We start from the raw sequence: 24,400 nt of genomic DNA, 5'->3' as shown, positions 1-24,400 counted from the left end.
ATTCAGCGAACTCACTTGTTCATCAAATGTCTATATCACATTTCTTCAAACCGATCTGCCTTCTAGTGACTGAACTTCTCAACAAAGTCTATCCAGGCTGGAAATTACTGCAAGCAGATTGTTTATACATCTGAAGTTGTAGAAAATGTTCCAAAACCTGCCTTGTTTTGCTTATTCATTTGATCCAGATATAACAATTATTATATTCTTCAGGGATATATCAGTGGTGGGTTTCAAAATTTTTTACTACCGATTCTGTGGGTGTGGCTTGGTGGGCGTAGCATGGCATGGCTTGACGGGCGTGGCTTGGTGGGCATGGCAGGGGAAGGATACTGTAAAATCTCCATTCCTTCTCCACTCCAGGGAAAGGATACTGTAAAATCTCCATTCCCTTCCCAATCCAGGGGAAGGTTACTGCAAAATCCCCATTGCCTCCTGATCAGCTGGGACTTGGGAGGCAGAGAATAGATGGGGGCAGGGCCAGTCAGAATTTTTACTAACGGTTCTTCGAACTACTCAAAATTTCCGCTACCGGTTTCCAGAACTGGTCAGAACCTCTGGGACATATCCTTAAAAAAAAAGAAGTAAAATTGAGATTTGTATTTTATATATTGGTTGTACAGCCAAGAATTTCATTTGGAATATATTAAAACCTATCAAAAATTTATATAATTCTACATTCATTAATTCACCATTCATTCATACATTAATTTAATACATTTGTATAGCTGCACATCTATCCTAGGAATTCTGGACACTGAATAAAGTTTTTTTAAAAATTCAATTTACAATCACAGGAAACTAAAATGATCAGTGTAAACACATCAAACACATCCACATTTATGCCAGAATTTTATCAAAATCCTGGCCCATGCCTGAGGAAAAAGCCAGATCCTCACAATTTTCTGGAAGGGCAGCAGGGCTGGGATCAGAGGTGGGTGGCACATGAATTAACAACCGGTTCGCCCCAGCACCAAAAATGTTCGTGCACGCCTTCTGCGTATGCACCTGGACTACTGTGCATGCGCTTTGCTCACACGTATGCACGCGAACACATGCACAGCACTTAAAAAATGTGGCTAAATAGGACGGCATAGCCAGGTCACAACTACTGGTTCTCCCGAACCGGCAGCAGCCCACCACTGATCGGGATTGTCCATAGCTGGCTACAGAGAACATAGAATAACGAGGTTGGAAGAGACCTTCTAGTCCAACCACCTGCCCACGGCAGGAGATCCTGTACCATTAAGGGCTTTCTTTGGGCTTGATGGGATGAATACATGTGGTCATAGAAAAAATAACAGAATAGAATAACTGAATTTGAAGGGATTCCGACAGTCCTCCAATCTCACCTCCGCCCAAACAGGAGACCCTATACCAGTGATGGTGAACCTATGGCACGCATGCCGGAAATGGCACACAGAGCCCTTTCTGTGGGCATGCGCGCCATCGCCAGCTGCTCTTCTGGTTTTTGGCGTGCACATGTACACCAGCCAGCTGGTCTTCATGGGTGCCAGAGCGCCGGAAAACAGCCTGAAAACAGCCCCCAAAATGGCCAAAAACAGCCAAAAAACAGGCCATTTCTCAGGCTATTTTCAGGCCATTTTGGGGGGCATTTTCAGGCTGAAAGTGGCCTGAAAACAGCCCGAAAAATGGTCTGAAAATGCCCCCCAAAACGGCCAAAAATGGCCAAAAAACAGGAATGTGTGCACCAGCCAGTGGTCTTTGGGTTTCTGGTGCTCCGGCGCGCACACCTGCATGTACAGGCACGTGTGTTCCGGTTTGGGCACTTGGTGCTGAAAAGATTCACCATCACTGCCCTATACCATTTCAGACAAAAGGCATGACTCGTGACAGAGAAGGCATGCTTCCTAGGACCCACCGAATGACATTATTTCAATTTTGATGAAGAGCCTTGGTAGTACAGTGGTCTAAGGCACCCTGTTATTAAGCTGGTTATTAAGACCAGCTGCCTGCAATTACTGCAGGTTCGAATCTCGCCAAGGCTCAAGGTTGACTCAGCCTTCCATCCTTTCTAAGGTAGGTAAATTGAGGACCCAGTTGTGGGGGCAATAAGCTGACTTTGTATAAATATACAAAAGGATGAAGGCTATTGCTGAGCACATTGTAAGCCGCCCTGAGTCTCCGGAGAAGGGCGGCATATAAATCAAATTAAAAAAAAAAAATTGATGGGACTTGGAGCATGTCTACTCTGACAGAACTGATGGGCAGACCCTGTCAGAGAAATAAGGTCTCACAAATAACCCGGCCCTATGCCACATGCAGCTTTAAAGATGGCAACCAGCACCTTGACTTTCACCCCTTATGCTGGGGATAAGTGCAGCTCACATGGCAGTAGTGTTGAGTAGATGTATATGTTCTGTTGCACCTAAACAAATGCCACTGCATTTGGGCCAGCTAATGCTTTTATGGAATAAGATCCAGTAAAAATCAAGTTCATCCCTAATCAGCATTGCATATTTCAAGGCAATATTTAATTAAAATAAATTTTTGATGTTACTGATACATTTCCTGTTTTTTTTTTTGTTTTTTTTTTCTTAAATTCCTCTAGTGACCTATGGGATGACGAGTTCAAATGCCTATTACTATACCAAGGTGATGTCTGAACTCTTTCTGCAGACTCCTTCAGACAGTGGTGTCTCCTTCCAGACCATTGGAAGCATGGCTGACTTTTGGCGAGTGAGTGCCAAGACGTTTTGGATGCTGACGTTTTGTGTCAGATGATGTAGCAGTTCTAAATATGGCTCAGTGACTGAAAACTGCTAGGATTCTTTTGAACTGACTTGAATCTGCCTAACTGAATTGTACACATGTGGAAACGTGTATATTTCATTACCAGATAGCTTATGCACAGTTGCAATGAAAATAAACGTACACAGTTCATCCTGTTGTGTATAAGCGATCTCTGCACATTCCAGGACTAAGTTATAATCAGTTCACCCATACCTCCATGTGAGGCTTGTTTGTTTGTTTGTTTGTTTATTGAAAATTTATATGGCTGGCTAACTCATTCGGTGTGACTTTGGGCAATAAAAAACCCAGTAGAAAAACAATAGAAAACACCCCTAATGACAACAATCATATTGCTTTCAATTCCTCTTGTCTATATATCAAAGATTCAGACCATATACCAGTATACTTTTTCCTCTACAACAGGGATGTCAAACTCAAGGCCCACAGGCCAAATCCAGGCCACGAGGTGCTTAGATCTGGCCTGTGGGGCCAGCCTGGAACCAGCAAAGGACCGGCGTGCGGTGTCTCTGCCAGCGAAAATGTAGCTCAGGGGGCCATGTGAGGAAGGAAGGAAGGAAGGAAGGAAGGAAGGAAGGAAGGAAGGAAGGAAGGAAGGAAGGAAGGAAGGAAGGAAGGAAGGTAGGTAGGTTATAATGAGAGTAAAGGGGCTCTCGGAGAAGTCCTGCCTTAGCATTTGGCCACCACAGGTTTCCCCTGAACTGGACAGGTCCACCATGGACATAACCCACCCCCCACAACCTCCGAGGTCAAACATAACTCTGATGCAGCCCTCAATGAAATCGAGTTTGACACCCCTGCTCTACACTATTATGCAAAGAAAGAGCACTAACCAATTCCAATTTACAGACAAGGACTCAGTTGAACTGCAGTTGAAATTCAATCATACTGAGTCAGTCATTGGAGATTACAAACCTTTTTGGCCATCTCAGAAGCTCTTTGGATCATAAATGGCAAAGTTATCAGAACCATTTCCTGAACTTTTGGATTGAACTTTTGAAACAGGAAACACCATAAATCTATCCTGTAACCCGTAGAAGAGACTTCAGCTAGCTTTTTAAAAAAAAATCCAAGAAATATCCTTTTCCCCCAAAATAAGACACAACTGGAAAATAAGCCCTAGCAGGATTTTTCAGGATGCTCGTAATATAAGCCCTACCCCAAAAATAAGCCCCAGTTAAGATCATCAACCAGATGGATGTTTCAGTACCGTATTTCCCTGAAAACAAGACCTAAATGGAAAATAAGCCAGAATAGAATAGAATAGAATAGAATAGAATAGAATAGAATAGAATAGAATAGAATAGAACAGAATAGAATAGAATAGAATAGAATAGAATAGAATTTTTTATTGGCCAAGTGTGATTGGAACACAAGGAATTTGTCTTGGTGCATATGCTCTCAGTGTACGTAAAAGAAAAGATACGTTCATCAAGAATCATAAGGTACATCTTTTGTATAATCATAACGCATCTTTTGGAGCAAAAATTAATATAAGACCCAGTCTTATTTTCGGGGAAACACGGTAGCCACAATTGCTCATTCTTGCATTAATACAATTTCTTCCATTTTGACATACGCAAAAAAGCGAATTAGATTAATGTCATTCTGTGTCATGTGGCTGTTTCAGATAACATTCCTCTTTTTCTTTTATCTCCATAGTATACACAAGGACCTTTCCTGGATAGTTTGTATTGGACTAAATGGTATAACAATAAATCTATGGGCCACAATGCACAATCATATATCTATTACGAGAACTTACTGCTTGGTGTCCCACGGCTACGACAACTCAAGGTCCAGAACAACTCATGTGTGGTGCATGACGATTTCAAAGAAGATATTGCTGGTTGTTATGATGTCTACAGTGAAGAGAAAGAGAACACATCACCCTTTGGACTCTTGAATGGGACAGCGTAAGTAGAGTAGAACCTTTTTGATTTTCATAAATTACAGCTCTGAAGTATACCTCAATTTCAGAAAATAAGATGGCAGTCAGTTTGTTGTATAGATTCAGAGTAGTGGTGGGTGTCAACTGGTGTTACCACCGGTTCGCTTCATGTACACACTCCGCGCAAGTGCAGTTTATTAAGGAACAGCTGAGACACGGCAATCCGCTCTGCCGCGCCTTTCAGCTAGGCTAAAAATGACCAAATATAAGGTATGTATAATGCAGGGGCGGGCGGGAGGCAAAACTAACCGTCAGAGAGAACCGGTTCACACTTACCTCACCAACTCCGCTACCAGCTCGCACGAACCGGGGAGAACCGGTAGCAGCCCACCACTGATTCAGAGGCACAATATCATTTGGTCTCATTTTTTTTGTCTCGTTTATTTTAAAATCATATATAGTCATTAAAAGAGCTTGGAAGCTTTCAAAACACCTGATAACAGAAACATAAAATGACAGGAAACATAAAATCCATCAGAATGAAAACCTCTGTTAGATATCATAACTTCTAAGTAAGGCAACATTAAATTTCCGTAATAGGGCTGTCAGAAGTGAGAAATGTTTTCCGTTTTGAGCTTGCGAGAAAGAACCCTTCTCAAAATATTTCATTAGAACATTTTAAAACTCAAAATCATTATTCTACGTTCCACTGAAACAAAATTCAAAATTCAAAATAGCACATGGACATGTAGAAAAAGCCCTTGCTCCCTTCTTTTTTTTTCACCGCTGTGACACAAATATAACATGCTGACTGCTATATGCCATGCAATCTGCAAAACTATTAGTCAAAGAAAATTTTTAAGAGAATGTTGTTAAAAATCCTCATTGGAAAAAATATATAATGTAAGTGAGAAAGACCTTGGGATATAGGGAGCAGAGATATTGCCAAGAGATGTCAGATAAGACAGTACAGCCCACAGCTGGATAGTGGATGGGACAAGAGCTCAGAAGGGACCTTCCCAGAGATGGTATTCAGCCGGTTCGGACCGGTTCACCCGAACCAATAGTGGAAATCATGGGTGGGCCCGCCCTGCCCTGCCCTGCCCTGCCCTGCCCTGCCCTGCCCTGCCCTGCCCTGCCCTGCCTCTATGCCATCCTATTTAGGCAAGTTTTTGAGGCCGAGGGTATGCGTGGTAGCTGTGCGAGCACTCACATTTGCAAATTGGTAGGGAAGGTAGGTGAATACCACCCCTGGGCCCTCCCCAATTTATTGCATTGTTAAGGCAGCGGGGGGGGGAGAGATGTACTTTCACACTTGCAAAATACTATTAAGGTAGCCTTACAATAAAGAAGAGCTGGTGCATCTGGGTGTCTTTCTTGTCTAGATTACCTTGCAAGGTTGTCAATGAATCAAGTGGATCTGTGAATTTAGATTCCTGCCTTGAGAAGGAAGTTGGATTGCAGATCTAAGATTCTGACTTTTTCCCATAATTCCTTCCTCTTCACAACTCTCCTTACTTTTGAGTCCTAATATTCATAGCATTCATGTCACCAAAATAAATAGCCAAGGGAGAAAAGTTAATCCCTGTACTTCATATAGTATTTCAAGAATGCTGCTGATAGGCGGGGTGGGCTTCAAAAAGTTTAGCAAGGGGTTCTGTGCCCAGTTGCTGGGTGGATGTAGCCATGGTGGGTGTGGCCTAGTCGGCTTCCTTAACCATGGCGGAGAGGGGTGTTTTTGCCCTCCCCGGGCTCCGGAGGCTTTCCTCTAGCCTGTGGGAGGGCGAAAATGGTCTCCCCAGGCTCCAGAGGCCTCTGGAGGCCAGAAACTGGCCCATTTCCAGCCTTCCTGAACTTCTGGTAGGCCCGTTTTTCACCCTCCCCAAGCCTCTGTGCATGCCTTCACTTACCTTCATCCAAAACAGATGGCGTGGGGACTCCTAGGAGGGGCGGGGTAGGGTGGGTGGGGCCAGCCAGGAGTGGGATTTGGGGGTTCTCTAAACTGCACGGAATCTTAGCTAGAGGTTCTCCCAAACCCCTGCGAAACCCCAGCAGCCCACCCCTGCTGATAGGTTACTGGTTAACTTAATTTCCTCAAACACAATATCATTCTCTATATCCATGAGACAGTTGAACAGTAGTTTTGTTCTTTGAGAGGGAATCATGGATGAAGCATGCAGCTCAACCTGAGCCAACTCAAGACATTGTGCATTTTCCTTTCACCAATTCTCACTCTCTTTTTTTTCTCCATAATAACTTTTGTGGCGCAGGTGGCAATATTACACAGAGCAAGAACTCGATGGCTCTTCCCACTGGGGCAGGTTAACAAGTTATAGTGGAGGAGGCTATTATGTAGACCTCAAAATAACCCGGGAAGAAAGTGCCGAAACTCTGCAAATCTTGAAAGAAAATCTATGGCTGGATCGGGGCACCCGTGCTGTTTTTATGGACTTCTCCGTGTATAATGCCAACATCAACCTGTTCTGTGTGCTCAGGTAAGTGGCATTTGAACATGTCAGTTCTGGCTCATTCTTCTGAAATTATCTTTTGAACTTTTCCTTGTCTTTATTTTTTTTTTCTAGAATTTTTTTTATTAAGCCATTTTCATTCAGAAAATCAACTTTGTGATACTCCTGTATGATCCATAACATTTCTTACTCAGAAGCAAGAGTAAAATTAGTGATAAGTACCATGTTTCCCCAAAAATAAGACCCCGTCTTATATTTTTTTTAACCCCGAAATACATGCTTGGCCTTATTTTCAGGGATGTCTTATTACTTTGGGGCGTGTGGAGCAAGATGGGGCTCCTCTTGCCATCTTACCTGATTTCCAGCTCAGTCTCCCTAACCCTAACCAGAGGAAATGGTGGGGACCAGCTGAGCAGGCATTTAAATATTTTCGGGGAGGGCTTATTTTCGGGGTGGGGCTTATTTCAGCGCATGCGCTCAAAAGCCCAATTGGGTTTATTATCAAGGGATGTCTTATTTTAGGGGAAATAGGGTAATAACCAGATAATATTTACATGGAAACAAGCCTAACTGAATATGTCATTCTTTTGATCAAAAAAAGATGGAGATCTTATTTCAATATGGCAATTCTTTTCAACCTTGGGAACTTTAAGATGTATGGACTTGGGAATTCTTGATGTTGACATCCATATATCTTAAAGTTCCCAAGGTTGAGAAAAACTGCAGTATACAGTAGTGGCCAAAATTGTGGAAACCTTTTGGGAAAAGTGTATTTTTGAGGTTTGATGGCTAATAACACCACTTTTTTTTGTTGTTGTTGTTGAGTTTCAAGATAATCCTATTCCACTGCTGGAATGGCCTGGGAATAGCCCAGACCTTAATCCAATTGGAAATCTATGGAGCCAACTAAAGAAATGTGTTAATCAGAAGTGACCCAGCAATAAAACCCAGTTTTATTGAAGCAATCATTCAATCTTGGTTTCACATTAGAACAGCTGCAGAACTAAAAGACTTGGTTTACGCCATGGGAAGATGTTGTAAGGCCGTAAATCATGCTAAAGGTTACCCAACTAACTATTAACTGACATGGTGATAATTTTTGTATATCTCATTCTTTTCTATGGTGATAATTTTTGTATATCTCATTTTTTCTACGTGTTTCACTTTTCTTCTTTATACTGTAACTGCTCTCCTAATAGCAAATCCTTCATAAAAGTTATTGCATTACATTATTGATTAAATTATCTTTCCATTGATATATCATTTTATGGTACTACTCCAAAAAAAAGTGGTGTTATTAGCTAGTTTTACAAAATACACTTTTCCCAAAAGGTTTTCACAATTTTGGCCACTACTGTATGGAGGCCAAACCAACTCAGGAGAACCAGCCCCAGTCAAATGCTCTCTCCTTCTCCCTCCTTATACCCAATTCATACCTTGAAATGCTGAGATGGTCCTAAACCTGTAGTGCTGATGATGGCATAGAAATGGAGAAAAAGCAGTCCTAAGCCTACGTGAATAGCAGAGTATTGGAAACTGTGGAATGGTGAAATAAAATACTGTAAAGGTGGAATGGGGGAACTAGTGAGTGGATTCCTTGGCTGGTAGAAGTACAATGTGGCTGAACATCTTGATATAACAGGAATACTACCAAATAGGTAAATTTCAAAAATGGCTTTTTCTTATTTTGTTTTCTTCACTTTTGTGCAAAAGTGAATCACCAGTGTTATTGCAATTCCCCAGGGACTGTGGAAGAAATAAAAAGTTAATTTCCAAATAGATTAATCTTTCTATTTTAAATATTTCTATATATATCTAGTAGCCGATTTTCCAACAGGAATATGCATATAAAAAGAATATTAGCCCTTGCTAATATTTATGGTATGTTTATACACCATCATCTCTGCTGCCTAGGTTGGTGGTGGAATTCCCGGCCACTGGGGGCGCCATTCCCTCATGGCAGATCCGGACCGTGAAACTCCTCCGGTATGTCAGCACTTGGGATTTCTTCATTGTCTCTTGTGAAATTGTCTTCTGCATCTTTATCTTCTATTATGTTGTGGAAGAAATCTTGGAACTGCACATTCACAGGCTTCAGTATTTCACCAGCATCTGGAACATTTTGGATATAGTGGTCATTTTGGTGAGATTTCCTCTATTTTTTTTTCTTTTAATGACCCAGTAATCCCTTGCGGGGTGGAATCAGGGCAACTGAATGGAGCTGAGTGTTTACTGGCCGGATGCCCTTCCTGTCGCCAATGCGGAGTTCTCAGTAGATATTTTCTCATCGTGCCCACAGAAAGATATATCTGTCAGCACTTCAACCTGCATTTGCTGACACATTTGCTGCAGTTGGCAAGAGGACGCTTGACTCACCTACTTATTTTCCCTGAAGATAATATCCCCTAGGAGATGAGATGGGAGGGGGGACATTCCTGGGAGCTGAAATAGTAGATATGGGGAGAGTGATTTGGAAGATGGCCAATGAGATGCAGAGAATTGGGGAACGGAAAGGGAAGGTTTGGGGTCAGGAAGTCAGTGTTGGCTACGCCACTACCGGGGACAGATTGTCATGCTTAATAAAATGGAAGATTTTATCAAAGACTATTTGTTTGGAAATGCAATTTATTTTATTTGTGATGACACCGAAACCTGACAATATCTGCCTCTACCTAGAATCGAACTCACAGTCTCCTGATGGTGAGGCAAGAACTCCACCTCTAGGCCTGTGCGTTGGAATTCCACAGCAGAGATTTGGCAAGGGAAGGGATGAGAGGGGGGGAAGGAACCACTTTTGCACCTTCTGCCCTTTCTATTGAATCTCACATTTTTCTCAGCTTTCTATTTTAGCCATTGGATTCCACATTTTTCGTACCATTGAAGTCAACAGGTTGATGGGGCAGCTGCTAAAAAACCCCAACATCTACGCAGACTTTGAGTTTTTGGCTTTTTGGCAAACCCAGTACAACAACATGAATGCTGTGAACTTGTTCTTTGCCTGGATCAAGGTACTTTTCATCCTTTGTCTCTCATCCCAATTTGAAAATGTAAGAATTGTCTCAGTAGGGAGATAACAGTAGGGACGTAGTGGCTCAGTGGCTAAGACACTGAGCTTGTCAATTGAAAGGTTGGCAGTTCAGCGGTTTGAATCCTTAGCGCCACGTAACGGGGTGAGCTCCTGTTACTTGTCCCAGCTTCTGCCAACCTAGCAGTTCGAAAGCACATAAAAAATGCAAGTAGAAAAACAGGGACCACCTTTGGTGGGAAGGTAACAGCATTCCGTGTGCCTTTGGCGTTTAGTCATGCCAGCCAGATGACCACGGAGACGTCTTCGGACAGTGCTGGCTCTTTGGCTTTGAAATGGACATAAGCACCACCCCCTAGAGTCAGGAACGACTAGTACATATGTGTGAGGGGAACCTTTCCCTTTCCCTTTAGGGAGATAAGGTGGCAATAAAGGAACAGTGCTGGTACTTGTTTATTGTTTTGATTTATACCCTGTTATTCCGTCCATAGAGCACTCAAGGTGGCCAACAGTCTAAAATAAAAATAACCAGACAATTAAAACCAAATGAGAACAGTTAACATCATTTAATTGCACATTCTGTCTGAAGAGAAAGATCTCTTCCTTGAAAGTGCCAGGGCCAAATGTAATTCCTGAAGGAAGATAATTCATAGATGGGGAGTAATTCAATAGATGGCATTGGGAAAGTATTTCCACTCATTTCCCCCTTTTTTGGATTGCAGAACAATAAATGGGAAACAAGCTGAGAATGTCAATTTATTTATATATGCCTTATCCCATTTCATGCAGAATACTGAATTTTTAAAGCCCAGATAGAGATTGAATTTCTTTAGTTTTCATCATCTATTCCAGGGGTGGGCTCCTGGGGGTTCACAGGGGTTCGGGAGAACCTCTAGCTAAGATTCTGTGCAGTTTGGAGAACCCCCAAATCCCACTCCTGGCTGGCCCCGCCCACCCTATCCCACCCCTCCCAGGAGTCCCCACGCAGCCTGTTTTGGATGCAGGTAAGTGCAGGGTGTGTGCAGAGGTCAAAAAATGAGCCTACCGGAAGTTTGGGAAGGCCAGAAACAGGCCTGTTTCCAGCCTCCAGAGGGCCTCCAGAGCCTGGGGAGGCTGTTTTCGTCCTCCCAGAGGCTCAAGGAAAGCTTCCAGAGCCCAGGGAAGGCAAAAATGCCCCTCCCCTCACTGTGGTGCAGGAGGCCAACTAGGCCACACCCACCATGGCCATGCCCACCCAGCAACCAGGCAGAGAACCCCTTGCTAAAAAATTTTAAGCCCACCCCTGATCTATTCTAACCCAAACCTAAGATGTTGGTATGTTATATGATCCTTCATTGGCATTTATCTTTTCCTCTCCCATCCAGATATTCAAATATATTAGCTTTAACAAAACAATGACCCAGTTGTCCTCCACTCTTGCTCGATGCGCCAAGGACATCCTGGGTTTTGCCATCATGTTCTTCATTGTCTTTTTTGCCTACGCACAACTGGGCTATCTCCTTTTTGGAACCCAAGTGGAAAACTTCAGCACCTTTGTTAAATGCATGTGAGTATCTCCCATTTCATCCTTTTCTTTTTTATTTCTCCTTCATGGCAGGGATCTCAGTCAGATCAGGGATGAAATTCAGCAGGTTCTCACAGGTTCTGGAGAACCGGTAGCGGACATTTTGAGTAGTTCGCAGAACTACAGAGAACTACAGAGGTGGGCAAATAACACCTCTGGCTGGCCCCAGTGTGGAGTGGGAATGGAGATTTTGCAATATCCTTCCCGCAGGAGTGGGGAGAGAATGGGGATTTTGCAGTATCCTTCCCCTGCCACGCCCACCAAGCCACACCACATCACCAAGCCACGCCCACAGAACCGGTAGTAAAAAAATTTGAATTCCACCACTGAGTCAGATTTTTATTATCCAGAAGGCCTGCTTAACTCTAATCTGAACTGATTATTCCCTATGAGGAGCTAAATTATCCTGGTCAGCTCTATTCTTTTTCTTTGAAATATGTTCTTTTCTTTTTTTGCTTTTTAACTTTAAACTGCCCAGAGTAGCTGGGCAGTCAAGTAGCACTGAAATTGAAATAATTAATACCTTAAGCCTTAGAGAGGTTTCATGTACCCATATTTTTCTTGAAACCCTCCAAAAACCCCAAACCCACAGATAATAAGAAATGTTTAAGCGACACCACAAAGCCTTCAGTCCTATTCCTCTGGCCCCAGACAGGACAAAAAGAACAAAAGAAAATGATTTCACACCCCTGACCAAAAATATCAGTAAAAGTTATAATAATGATCTGGTCATGTGAAATACATGATCCTTAAATTTCCTTAATGAGCTTGTCAGTTGAAAAGTCAGCAGTTCAGTGGTTCGAATCCCTAGTGCCATGTAACAGGGTGAGCTCCTGTTACTTGTCCCAGCTTCTGCCAACCTAGCAGTTCGAAAGCACGTAAAAAATGCAAGTAGAAAAATAGGGACCACCTTGGTGGGAAGGTAACAGCGTTCCGTGAGCCTTTGGCATTTAGTCATGCCGGCCACATGACTACGGAGACGTCTTTGGACACTGCTGGCTCTTCAGCTTTGAAACGGAGATGAGCACCACCCCCTAGAGTCGGGAACGACTAGCACATATGTACAAGGGGAACCTTTACCTTTACCTTTAATGTTTCCTGGCCTCAACCCCTTCTTCTTAAACTGATTCCCCAATGGATCCACAACCACTTCAGTTTAGACGTTGCAAGATTGGTAATATATACTGTATTCTATGAATCCAATTAGAAGTCTAGTTGCAGGATTTGTGCAAATAGAAGACCTGCTGATCCAGGTGAGTTTTCAAGTCTCTATTAGATGATTGAGAGGAATCTAATTCCCTTTCCCCATTTCCATTTTCTTACTTCTTCCTCCACTTTTGCCATGCCATCTGGTCTTTCGGAGGAGAATGTATCATGGAGCTGGCAGCCAGGATGCTTCAACTCATAGTTCACCTGTCCTTCCACTTCTTCCTACAAAAGGAGCTGTGAAAGGTGGCCAGTCCTTAATTTTAGAAGTGAAATATATTACAATTAAATAGATAGTGTTAGTGTCAACAGTTAGTCAGGAGTGGGATTCAGCCGATTTGGACCGGTTCAGGCAAACCGGATGTTAATTTTAATCTGGTTTGCCAAACTGGTAGTTGCAAGGACTGGCTGACCCCGCCCACCCCTCCCAGGAGTATCCACGTGGCCCATTTTGGATGCCAGGTAAGTGCAGGGCCCACCCGGAGGCCTACTGGAAGTCCGGAATGGGCCTACTGGAAGTCCAGAAACGGGCTCGTTTCTGGCCTCCGAAGGGTCTCCAGAGCCTGGGGGGAGGCTGTTTTCACCCTCCTGGAGGCTCAAGGAAAGCCTCCGGAGTCTGGGGAGGGTGAAAACACACACACACCCCATAGTGCAGGAAGACTAGGCCATGTCCCCATGGCCACGCCCACCAAGCAACCAGGCACAGAACCAGTTGCTAAAATTTTTCAATCCCACCCCTGGTGTTAGTAATATCCATGCTAAGATCCCGTTTCCTATCAGCCGCATGATCCACCGGGGGTGTTGGGGATGTCATCGATAAAGTCTCAGGAAGAATTCTAGAGACACCACTTTCTGCATGTGTTTCTTTCAGTGTTTAATGGGTTCATAGTAATATATGGAGATCTAACTCAACAACTTAATTCGGTATTTCAGAAAGAAGAGGGACAAATAGTTTTGCTTATCTAAATCCTTCCATCTCAGCAAGGCTCTTTTCCTGAAAATCATATTGCAAACTCATTCCTTTTTCCATTCTATAGCTTCACACAATTTCGCATCATACTTGGCGATTTTGACTATAACGCTATTGACAATGCCAACAGAATCTTGGGACCCATATATTTCGTCACTTACGTCTTCTTCGTCTTCTTTGTGCTATTGGTAAGTTGATTTTGTTTTAATGGACTTAAAGGAAGGTAGGTTTTGGATGAAGAGCAGGAAGATTTTGCTGTATCCTTCCCCTGCCACGCCCACCAACCCATGCCCACCAAGCCACATGACGCCTACCAAGCCACACCGACAGAACCGGGAGTAAAAAAAATTGGATTTCACCACTGCCTTACTTCTGCACATAAAGCACCATTCAGAAGAGCGGATTTTTAATTTCAAAATAATCTGCATTGTATTTTTTTTCTTTTCTACAGAACATGTTTCTGGCTATCATAAATGACACCTACTCAGAAGTAAAAGAGGAACTTTCAAACCAGAAGAATGAACTGCAGCTATCAGACATCCTGAAACAGGTAGTTCATTCATGTATATACCTTTATTTCGTCTATTATGAATGAAGTTGTTTTTGAATGAATGTTTGCTACGGAGCACTTTGGCACCTCCAGAAATGCTTTGGGAATTTCCATTTCCACGGCAACGGTATGGTACAACCCTCGGGGGGGGGGAGGTTTTCCAACCTGTAATAAAAGCTTCTCTGGTGTTTTGCCTGCACCTGTCATTCCAGAGGTGGTATTCAGCAGGTTCTGACCAGTTCTGGAGAACCGGTAGCGAAAACTTTGAGTAGTTCGGAGAACCGATAAATACCACCTCTGACTGGCCCCGCCCCCATCTATTCTCTCCGGAGTCCCAGCTGATCGGGAGGAAATGGGGATTTTGTAGTAACCTTCCCCTGTCACGCCCACCAAGCCACGCCCACCAAGCCATGCCCACAGAACCAGTAGTAAAAAATTTTTGAATCCCACCACTGAGTCATTCCAGTGGCCCATATCAATACAGAAGTGAATCACAGGCTGTCCTTAACTTATGATCACAACTGGAACTAGAATTTCCATTGCTAACTAAGCAAGTCAGCTATTATGTGAGCTGTGCCTGATTTTACAACCATTTTGCCATGGTTGATAAATGAATCACTGCCATTATGTGAATCACACAGTCATTGAGCGACCCCAGCTTCCCCCCACTGACTTTGCTTGCTGGAAGCCAGCTGACCAGGTCACAAATGATGATTACATTCATGGGAGGTTGCAAACATAGTAAATACGGGCCAATATCCAACCAGCCGAATTCTGAAAAGGTGACCATGGGGATGCTGTGAGGTTATAGGTTTGATTGTATGTCACTTTTTTCAATGCCATTGTAACTTTGAATGGTTACTAGATGAAAAGTTGTAAGTAAAGAGTTACCTGTACTTTATACAAACATAGTTACAGTAGTGGCCAAAATTGTGGAAACCTTTTGGGAAAAGTGTATGTTTGAGGTTTGATGGCTAATAACGCCACTTTTTTTTTTCTTGGAGTTTCAAGATAATCCTATTCCACTGTTGGAATGGCCTGGGATTAGCCCAGACTTTATCCCAATTGAAAAACTATGGAGCCGACTAAAGAAACTTGTTAGTCAGAAGCGACCCAGCAATAAAACCCAGTTAATAGAACAACCATTCAATCTTGGTTTCACATTAGAACAGCTGCAGAACTAAAAGACTTGGTTCACTCCATGGGAAGACATTGTAAGGCCGTAATTCATGCTAAAGGTTACCCAACTAACTATTAACTGACATGGTGATAATTTTTGTATATCTCGTTTTTTTTCTATGTGTTTCACTTTTCTTCTTTATACTGTAACTGCTATTCTAATAGCAAATCCTTCATAAAAATTATTGCATTACATTCTTGATTAAATTATCTTTCCATTGATATATAATTTTATGGTACTACTCCCAAAAAAGGGGGGGGTGTTATTAGCTAATTTTAGAAAATACACTTTTCCCAAAAGGTTTCCACAATTTTGGCCACTACTATATATAAAAGTGACCATACTATCAGTTTCTTTCCAACAGTTGTGACTATGCCTAATTCAAGTAATTTCAGAAAAAGTGTAGGGGCAAGTGAAAGCCATAGAAAGGAACTTGTGAATTAAGTCCTCAGCTGGGCTTTCGGTCATTGTGCAGCCTGTCCCAGTAGTTGCTAATCTTGTGTCTTATGATGGCCACAGTATAAAACAATGAAGATAACTTTCTTTTGCATTATTTGTAACTCTAGGGCTATAACCGGACACTGATGAAGCTGAAGCTGAAAAAAGACCGAATCTCTGATGTGCAGAAAGCTTTGCAGAAAGGAACCAAAGAGCTGGAATATGAAGACTTTAAGAACAGTTTGAGAGAGTAAGCTGTCAGGGTTCCGACCGATGCCCTAATTAAATCATGAGTCTTAAGCCAAGCTTCCAAAGAAATCCAATTATTTATTAGGAGCTTCATGTTGCCAACTCTGACCTCACGTAATTTACGGCCCAGGCTTGACCCTGATCCCCCCTCCCCCCAGGGTGTGTCATCAGTTATATTCGCCAACAAAGCAATTTCACGGATTGTAGAGATCACTCCCCTCCAGCCACTGTGGGTAACCCCGGGAGACAGCCTTGACAGAGATATGTCTGGAACATACTTTTGTTTTTGGCTGCTGTGCTTCTTTGCCATAGCTGCAAGTTCGTTTTCCCATCCCCATTGCCTATGGCAACTTGAGAGCAGGCCAGGGATGCTTTGCAAGTTGACATTAGCATCTTTCCAATGAAATTCACAAATATCTCTCATTAGACCATCATACCAGTCAAGCAGTGTGCTTCCTTATCAACCTGGCTATTTATGCATTAAGTGTTACATTTTCAGATTTCGTGTTCACTCTTCTGTCTGTTCCCCATCCTTACCCCCAACTTCTTCAGGCTGGGTCATGCAGAACATGAAATAACAGCAGCCTTTGCAAAATTTGATAAAGATGGTAACCAGATCCTTGACGAAGAAGAGCAGAAGAGAATGCGGAATGATCTGGAGGAGAAGAAAGTAAGGGGAAAGATGATCTGTGATGGAATATAATGAGGAGGTGGATCACCAGGAGGGAGGGGGTTATTCCAGGGGAGTAAGAGGCAACTTGGCCAAGGTCAGGGGTGGGATTCAGCTGGTTTGGACCAGTTTGCACTAACCGGATGCTAATTTTACATCTGGTTCGCCAAACCGGTAGTTGCAAGGACTGGCTGGCAATGCCCACCCCACCCCTCCTCTCCCAGGAGTCTCCACGGGGCCCGTTTTGGATGCCAGTTAAGTGCAGCGCCCGCATGGAGGCTCTGGGAAGGTGAAAAACAGGTCTTCCAGAAGCTCAAGGAAAGCCTCCAGAGCCTGGGGAGGATGAAAATGCCCCCTGCCATGGTGTGGGAGGCTGAGTAGGACACGCCCACCATGGCCACGCCCACCCAGCAACTGGGCAGAGAACCGGTCGCTAAAATTTTTGAATTCCATCCGTGGCTCAGGTATCATGTGTAGGAGAAAAAAGGGTGAAGGCAGCCGCTCCCGAATAGTTCAAGGCTTTTCGCATTTAGTAAGAAAAGGGAAAAAGCTGAGTGTAATTCATTTTTAAGTTAATTAATACTTTCTGAAGCAATATGCAAACCAATATTCAATTATTCTTCACCTCTATTATAGCAATAGCACTTAGACCTATATACCCCTTCATGGTGCTTTTACAGCCCTCTCTAAGTGGTTTACAGAGTCAGCCTATTGCCCCCAACAATCTGGGTCCTCATTTTACTGACCTCGGAAGCATGGAAGGCTGAGTCAACCTTGAGCCAGTGAGATTTGACCTGCCAAACTGCAGCTAGCAGTCAGTGAAGTTGCCTGCAGTGCTGCACTCTAACCACTGCGCCACCTCGGCTCTTATACTATACTTTTCTCCCTGACAACAAAAATAGAAATATAGCAAACTATATAGAGAAAATGCATATATTAGTATTACATGTGAAAATGCATTTTACTCTGGAGTTTTTGATGCTCATATTAGGAATAATATGTATAATATGCATATTCTGATCAATATGGGTGAAATGCATATGGACTTGTGACAACTGTGGACAGTTCTATTGCACAATAAATAAATTATAGGATCTGGAGCAGTTATTGAGAAGACCCCACTACAGATAGGAGTTTCAGGATCAAGTACAAGGTTGCTATGGCACAAATTTGTTAACTGCACAGAGAATTAAAATGACCCTCGTAAGGTCAGTAATAAATCCAGTGGAAGAAAATACACAAATCCATGTCTGCAAGATTTTAAATTATTACAGTGAAATCTCATTAAGATTAAATAACTGATTAAATTTTGTTCCTCAGGTCGCTCTGAATGAAGAAATTGAAAATTTGGGAAAATCTTTCAAGGACAACACTTTAGACAATACTCTTGGTTTTGCAGAGGCGAAGAATAATCAAGCAAACAAAACCAGCCGAATTTCTGAGGAAGAATTCCAAATGTGTGTAGTATTTCATTTGATCTTACCAATAACCAAATACATATTAAAATATCCAGGTAAAATTCATGGACACTAAAGGAAATGTTAAAATTTACTAACAAACACACACAAATGTCTGCACATGAAAACCAACAAATCTGCTAATCTTGATTAACAAATATGAAACTTGTTTCATTGGCAGAGTGCAATTAAGCAAGGTGGTAGGTTTTAGCTTTCCAGCTGAATAAGTAAGTTGTTTATGAAGTGTTAGATGTGAGATTATGAGAGTACCAATTTTTCAAACCTTCAGTGTTCTAATCCTCCTAACCTACTGCCTACAAGAGGCAATGAATTATAAATAGCAATAGCAATAGCACTTAGACTTATATACCGCTTACAGTGTTTTATAGCCCTCTCTAAGCAGTTTTACAGAGTCAGCCTATTGCCCCCAGTAATTTGGGTCCTCATTTTACTGACCTCAGAAGGATGGAAGGTTGAGTCAACCTTGAGCCTGGTGGGATTTGAACTGCCAAATTGCAGGCAGCCAGCAAGTTTACAGTACTGTCTTCTCTTTTATTCTCCCTGCTCTTTGTTCAGGAAACTTCTAACTTCAGGATCTTCCATGCCTTTGTTCAAGGCACATAAGGACATAGCTCATCCTCCCTGATTCAATGTATTGCTTTGTATTCCCTGAAATGGAGCTTTTTCTCTTTTTTTATTTAAAACCAGCTGGTAACCTGGCGTTGCCCGGTTATAGACGTCAAAGCCTTTGTCTGACAGGGAGCTATTGAGAGGGGCTTTCTTCCTCCTACTCCCATGCTCATCATCCCTGCCTTCTCTCTTCCCCCTCCCATGCGCTCCGCTTTCCCGCCCTGTCTACAATCCTGGCACTTTGTCCCAAACCATCAGGCACTTCCCCATTGCTCCACTAGAGGGAGAATGTCACGGCTGTCTTTCCAGAGAAAGCTGTGAAAGAACTGACATTACAAACAATTGCTGCTCTAGGATGCCACACTCACTCTCCTTAATGGCCCAGGCTCTCCCTTCCCCCTCCCATGACATCACAAACAATTGCCACTCTAGGACGCCGCCACACTCGCTCTCCTTAACGGCTCAGGCATTCCACACATGATGTATGATGGAACACACACACACTGACACACACACATCAGGGGTGTCTTACCCCCACAGTATTTGTTTCCAGATAGTAAGTCATCTGTGTACCAAGTTTGGTTGAAATTGCTCGAGGCGTTCCAGAGTTATGCTGGAACATACATACATACAGCCTTTTTTTATATAGATAAGATTGTAAACCACTTCCATTAATTCATGCTGAAATTATATCCCTACTGTCAGGAACTCTTGTGACCAGGAGAAACACTTCATATGCTAATAGATGCTGTGCATGCATCAGAACTAGATGAAACTGTACTTGCAGGGAATGGCCTTGACTGTTGCTATGTTCCATTCTAGATACTATTTTAAAAGTGGATTTTCAAAGCCTCCCTCGCTCTCTCTCTCCCCCTCAACAGACTCCTGCGGCGAGTGCTAAAGTTGGAGACTTCTGTTGGTGGCATCATATCCAAGACAGAAGCCTTGGTAGTTAAATTGGAAGACCTTGAAAGGAGCAAAATGAAGAAAAAAGACTGGGTACCTGAGGTATGTCAGCAGACTCTCAGGAATGGCTTGGAGGTGGTCTATATAAGCAGGAGTGTCCAACTTTGGCAACTTTAAGACTTGTGGACTTCAATTCCCAGAATTTCCCAGCCAACATGGGGAATTCCTCAGGCAATTCTGGAAGTCCAAAAGTGTTAAAGTTGCCAAGGCTGGACACCCCTGGCCTATAGCATGATAGGGAGTTATTTCTTCCCCAGTAATTTAGAGAAATGTTTCTCAATTGTGGCCACTTCAAGATGGGTGGATTTCTGCTTCCAAAATTCCCCATGTCAGCTAGGGAATTTGAAGAGTTGTCTACATAACTTTAAGTGGCCAAGGTTGAGAAACACTGTTTACAGCACCTTATGGAGGCAACATAAAACCGACTCCCATCACTATTAAATCAGCACTTTGGTTGGATGATGTTAGGAATGCTCTAAATATGACATTTATACTTAGAAAAAAATAAATGACATGAAATGAAATCTGAAAGAAGTTCATAAGGATAACGTTTTGTTGCATATAACTGTGCTTTACCAAACAAATTCAAGAGCTTAAACCAAGGAAAACAAAAACCACGTTCTAAAAATATCTACAATCAAACAATATATGTAAATTTATTTTAAAAAGACAATTCAATTTCCATATTTGTCACATGAATGTGAAAGATGTGCATTAAGCGGTACTATTTGTATAGTAAAAATTAAATGACTAAAATGGTGAATGGGATAATTAAAAAACAAAATGGGACTCCACTCAACCAGACCCAGGGGTGAAATGCTCCAGGTTTGGACCGGTTCGACGGTTCAGAGAACTGGTAGCAATGGTGGCGTGAGAGTCCGCCCACCCACCTTCCTGGTTTTAACCAGGAAGTAATGTGTTTTTTACCCTCTGCGCATGCACAGAGGGTCCGTGCGCGCAGTGCATACACTTCCGAACCGGTAAGGAAGGTAAGTAGATTTCACCCCTGCCCAGATCCAAATGTCTAGGGAAAAGTCTGCAAGAAATAGATACCTTTCTATATTTTCATGACATTCCTTTGTATGAATTCACTGGATGTAACCGGATCTCACATCTACAATTCCCAGACCAATAAAGGAATCTGTACTGAATTTGGGTATCAGAAATTATTTAGCATTTTTCTTTTGACATTTGTTGGCACTCAGTTCATTTATGCCATTTACTTTCCCCCTGAAATTCCAAGACACTACACTCAATATACCCCAAAAGCTGACAGAGCAATGCAAATAGCCGATTGCCGCCCTAGATAAAAGAAAATTCCTTGCTTTTGGAACAATCACTTAGTCCAGGGGTGAAATCCAGCAGTGACAGGTTCTGGAGAACCGGTAGCGGAAATTTTGAGTAGTTCGGAGAATCGGCAAATACCACCTTTGGCTGGTCCCAGAGTGGAGTGGGAATGGAGATTTTGCAATATCCTTCCCCCAGGAGTGGGGCTGAAATGGGGATTTTGCAGTATCCTTCCCCAGGAGCGGGGTGGGAATGGAGATTTTGCAGTATCCTTCCCCTGGAGTGGGGTGGGAATGGAAATTTTGCTGTATCCTTCCCCTGCCACACCCACCAAGCCATGCCCACCATGCCATACCATGCCCACCAAGCCACGCCCACAGAACCGGTAGTAAAAAAAAATTGAATTTCACCACTGGCTTAGTCTATCCTTCATCACAGTGTCTTTTCCCTCCCCTTACTTGCAGGGAGACCAGGTGATTCAAGAAAATCTGGCTCTACAGACTGCCGAACGTGTTGTTGCAGAAGAAAGTGGATTGGAAGCAGCCCACGTGCAGGAGAATTATATCAGTGTGAACTCTCTGAATAGGAGTCAGGGGGTCTACCCCCTTCTGTCCAGATTAGACCTATTAAACTCTCAAACTCCCAAGACCATCCAGTTCAAATCTAACAGGAACTTCTAGCTTATTCCTAAATACATGCAGCATTAATTACCCTTGCTTTTTCACTATATTTAGACCAGTAAAGTATTTAATCATGTTTTCATCCAGCCTCTAGAAATATCTTTGCTCCTTTTTTTACAAAAAGGAACTTTTGGGGTAGGGACCCCATTCATGTCAGAACTGAGTGGGTGACTCAGTTTTAACCTCTTTCTAAACTCTAACTAGTCTTATTGTTGGGTGATTAATACAGAAGGGACAAAGCAGAAGGATCTTGGCATATTTATCTACAGTATTTGGCCCAGCAGTGAAATCCGGCCAGACCTATCTGGCTCGCGCGAGGTGGTAGGGCCGGCGGCAGGAGGCTCCGCCCACCCGCTGGGACGTCATTGTGTCCTGTTTTTGACCCTCTGCACATGCAGAGAAGGCTCTGCGCATGCGCAGAAGAGGCGTGTGTGAGTGCAGCGAGCGGGCGCGCACGCTCACATTTCCAATCCGGTAGTGAAGATAAGTGCATTTCACCGCTGATTTGGCCATATACGAACAAATGAAATTAAAAAGGAAACATTTTCTCTGTTTTAAAATTTGTATTCCATTGATTTTAAATCACCAATTGGACTCAAATTTTGCATTAGGTTTTAAAGGTTTCATAGTAATCCCTGTATTTGGCATTGTCAGAATTTGCAGGAATTTTTCTGCACAGGTTTCACTTCTTGTAGGAAAACCCAGTCCATATTAGAAATTGTAATTAGCTGGTATATTATTGTTACACCAATAGTGCTAGGATTCAAATATTCAAGTGACAATTCTGAAACCTGGCTAAAGATCTGCATGATGATTAGCAAATTTAAATGGTCCAATTTATACATAAGAAAGTAATATATTATACATATTATTATTATATTATTATAGTATAATATATATATGTACTATATATTATTTGCTGATAATATAGTCAGTAGATTTTGACCATGGTAAAATGTCAACATTCCTGCAGTATAATAAATATAAGGATGGGTATGTATCATAGACACTAAAAATTAAAAAAAAGTCAGTCAGTAGGTAAGGATAATATGCACAACCATTAACAAAACATGTTGCCTTCTGTGGCTGAAGATTCCTGGCAGTTATTCAGATGACAAAGTACATGCAGCTATTATTTTCACACGGTGTACACAAGGATTGCAATCCACTGCCTTAGATGCATTCTTGACTATTAAATCACTTCTCCGTGTCTAGTTATCTTATAAATGTCCTGAAATAGAAGTGCAAGTATTTTTTAATGTCCAGGCAATGCATCAATCCATTATATGCTAGGCATTGTTAATCTTTAACCTGCCGTCTTTGGCAGATTTCAGAAGCAAAGCAAGGCTAGACCAGGGGTATCAAACCCAAGGCCCGTGGGCCACATCCGGCCCGCAGGGTGCTTAGATCTGGCCCACCGGCCCACCCTGGAAACAGCAGACTGGCCCGTGGTGTCTCTGCCAGTGAAAACAGAGCTTGAGAGGGCTACACGTGGCTCTCCCGTGTTCCATTTTCGGCCGTGACAGCCTCCTGCAGCTGTCAGCCAGTGAAAACAGAGCTTGGGAGGGCCACACGTGGCCAAAAATGGAGCCTCAATGAATGATGTCAAGCTGGCCATGCCCCCCCCCCGAGGTCAAACACAACCCTGATGCAGTCCTGAACGAAATTGAGTTTGACACCCCTGGGCTAAGTTAGTGCTTGGTTAACCTGGAATTCTAGAATGTGGGCTAGACTAGGCAACTGAAAGAGCACCCAAGAAAAAGCACTTCCATGCATTGTATAGATTTGCTATTTGTCCTGACCTAGTGAAGCCCCATTTAGTCCTGCTTAGATAGATCCTTTGTCATTTATGTAAACTGATATGACAAACCCTACGGCATTTAGTAAAGGAACTAGATTCAATAATGCCACATTATTCCATCTCTGCTATACCGTAGTAGTTCTTGTTGACCAAGATAGTCTCCTCAAGCCAGCAAAGCAGTAATTCTGAAGAACCTTTTCCTGTGTGACTATTGTTGGTTGGTACAATCGTCTGCGTTTTCGTTGTGACTTCTTGTATTAGTGCAGCAATATTGTGCTTCTACTGATAATGTATCATGTACCTTGAAAAAATGGAAACATTTTTCAGGGAAGAACATTGTTTTGTACTTTTTCTCTTCACACAAGGGAAGAAAACTCAAAAGATTAGGGAGCCTGTGGGTGTTACTAAAGGTCACGATCTTGGCGGGAGGATGAATGCACTAGTTTTGCAGACAACTCATCCATCACTTCCATTTTCTTGTGTGAGAACTTTTCTTGTTCAGACAATGAGGGAGATAGCTACTACAGAATAGGTTTACTGTACATACTGTACTTTCTGCTTTATTAAATAAATAAGGTAACAATGATGCCAATCTA

At 42.6% G+C, this 24,400-nt stretch overlaps 1 protein-coding gene and 1 long non-coding RNA gene across 2 annotated transcripts in view; one reads left to right on the top strand and one right to left on the bottom strand.

Moving 5' to 3' along the window:
- Positions 1 to 22,081, top strand: part of PKD2L1 (polycystin 2 like 1, transient receptor potential cation channel) — a 42,296-nt gene extending 20,215 nt beyond the window's left edge. The window contains exons 3-15 of the mRNA XM_034435705.3: positions 2,573 to 2,700; positions 4,435 to 4,688; positions 6,934 to 7,158; positions 9,046 to 9,274; positions 9,969 to 10,139; positions 11,521 to 11,702; positions 13,964 to 14,084; positions 14,348 to 14,446; positions 16,193 to 16,314; positions 16,866 to 16,983; positions 18,304 to 18,440; positions 19,952 to 20,078; positions 21,788 to 22,081. Coding sequence (XP_034291596.2) covers positions 2,573 to 2,700; positions 4,435 to 4,688; positions 6,934 to 7,158; positions 9,046 to 9,274; positions 9,969 to 10,139; positions 11,521 to 11,702; positions 13,964 to 14,084; positions 14,348 to 14,446; positions 16,193 to 16,314; positions 16,866 to 16,983; positions 18,304 to 18,440; positions 19,952 to 20,078; positions 21,788 to 22,003 — 2,129 coding nt within the window. The 3' untranslated portion in view covers positions 22,004 to 22,081. The remainder of the gene's footprint in view (positions 1 to 2,572; positions 2,701 to 4,434; positions 4,689 to 6,933; positions 7,159 to 9,045; positions 9,275 to 9,968; positions 10,140 to 11,520; positions 11,703 to 13,963; positions 14,085 to 14,347; positions 14,447 to 16,192; positions 16,315 to 16,865; positions 16,984 to 18,303; positions 18,441 to 19,951; positions 20,079 to 21,787) is intronic.
- The window catches only part of LOC148113181 (uncharacterized), a 30,437-nt gene that overhangs the window by 2,948 nt on the left and 3,089 nt on the right, over positions 1 to 24,400 (bottom strand). The window contains exons 2-3 of the long non-coding RNA XR_015728375.1: positions 5,000 to 5,156; positions 4,538 to 4,634 (exon numbers count right to left, since the gene is read on the bottom strand). This is a non-coding gene — a long non-coding RNA (uncharacterized LOC148113181). The remainder of the gene's footprint in view (positions 1 to 4,537; positions 4,635 to 4,999; positions 5,157 to 24,400) is intronic.

The sequence above is a fragment of the Pantherophis guttatus genome, chromosome 6, assembly GCF_059756535.1.
Source record: "Pantherophis guttatus breed Tessera chromosome 6, ASM5975653v1, whole genome shotgun sequence".
Taxonomy (NCBI): domain Eukaryota; kingdom Metazoa; phylum Chordata; class Lepidosauria; order Squamata; family Colubridae; genus Pantherophis; species Pantherophis guttatus.
This window is presented reverse-complemented; position numbering and strand designations above follow the sequence as displayed.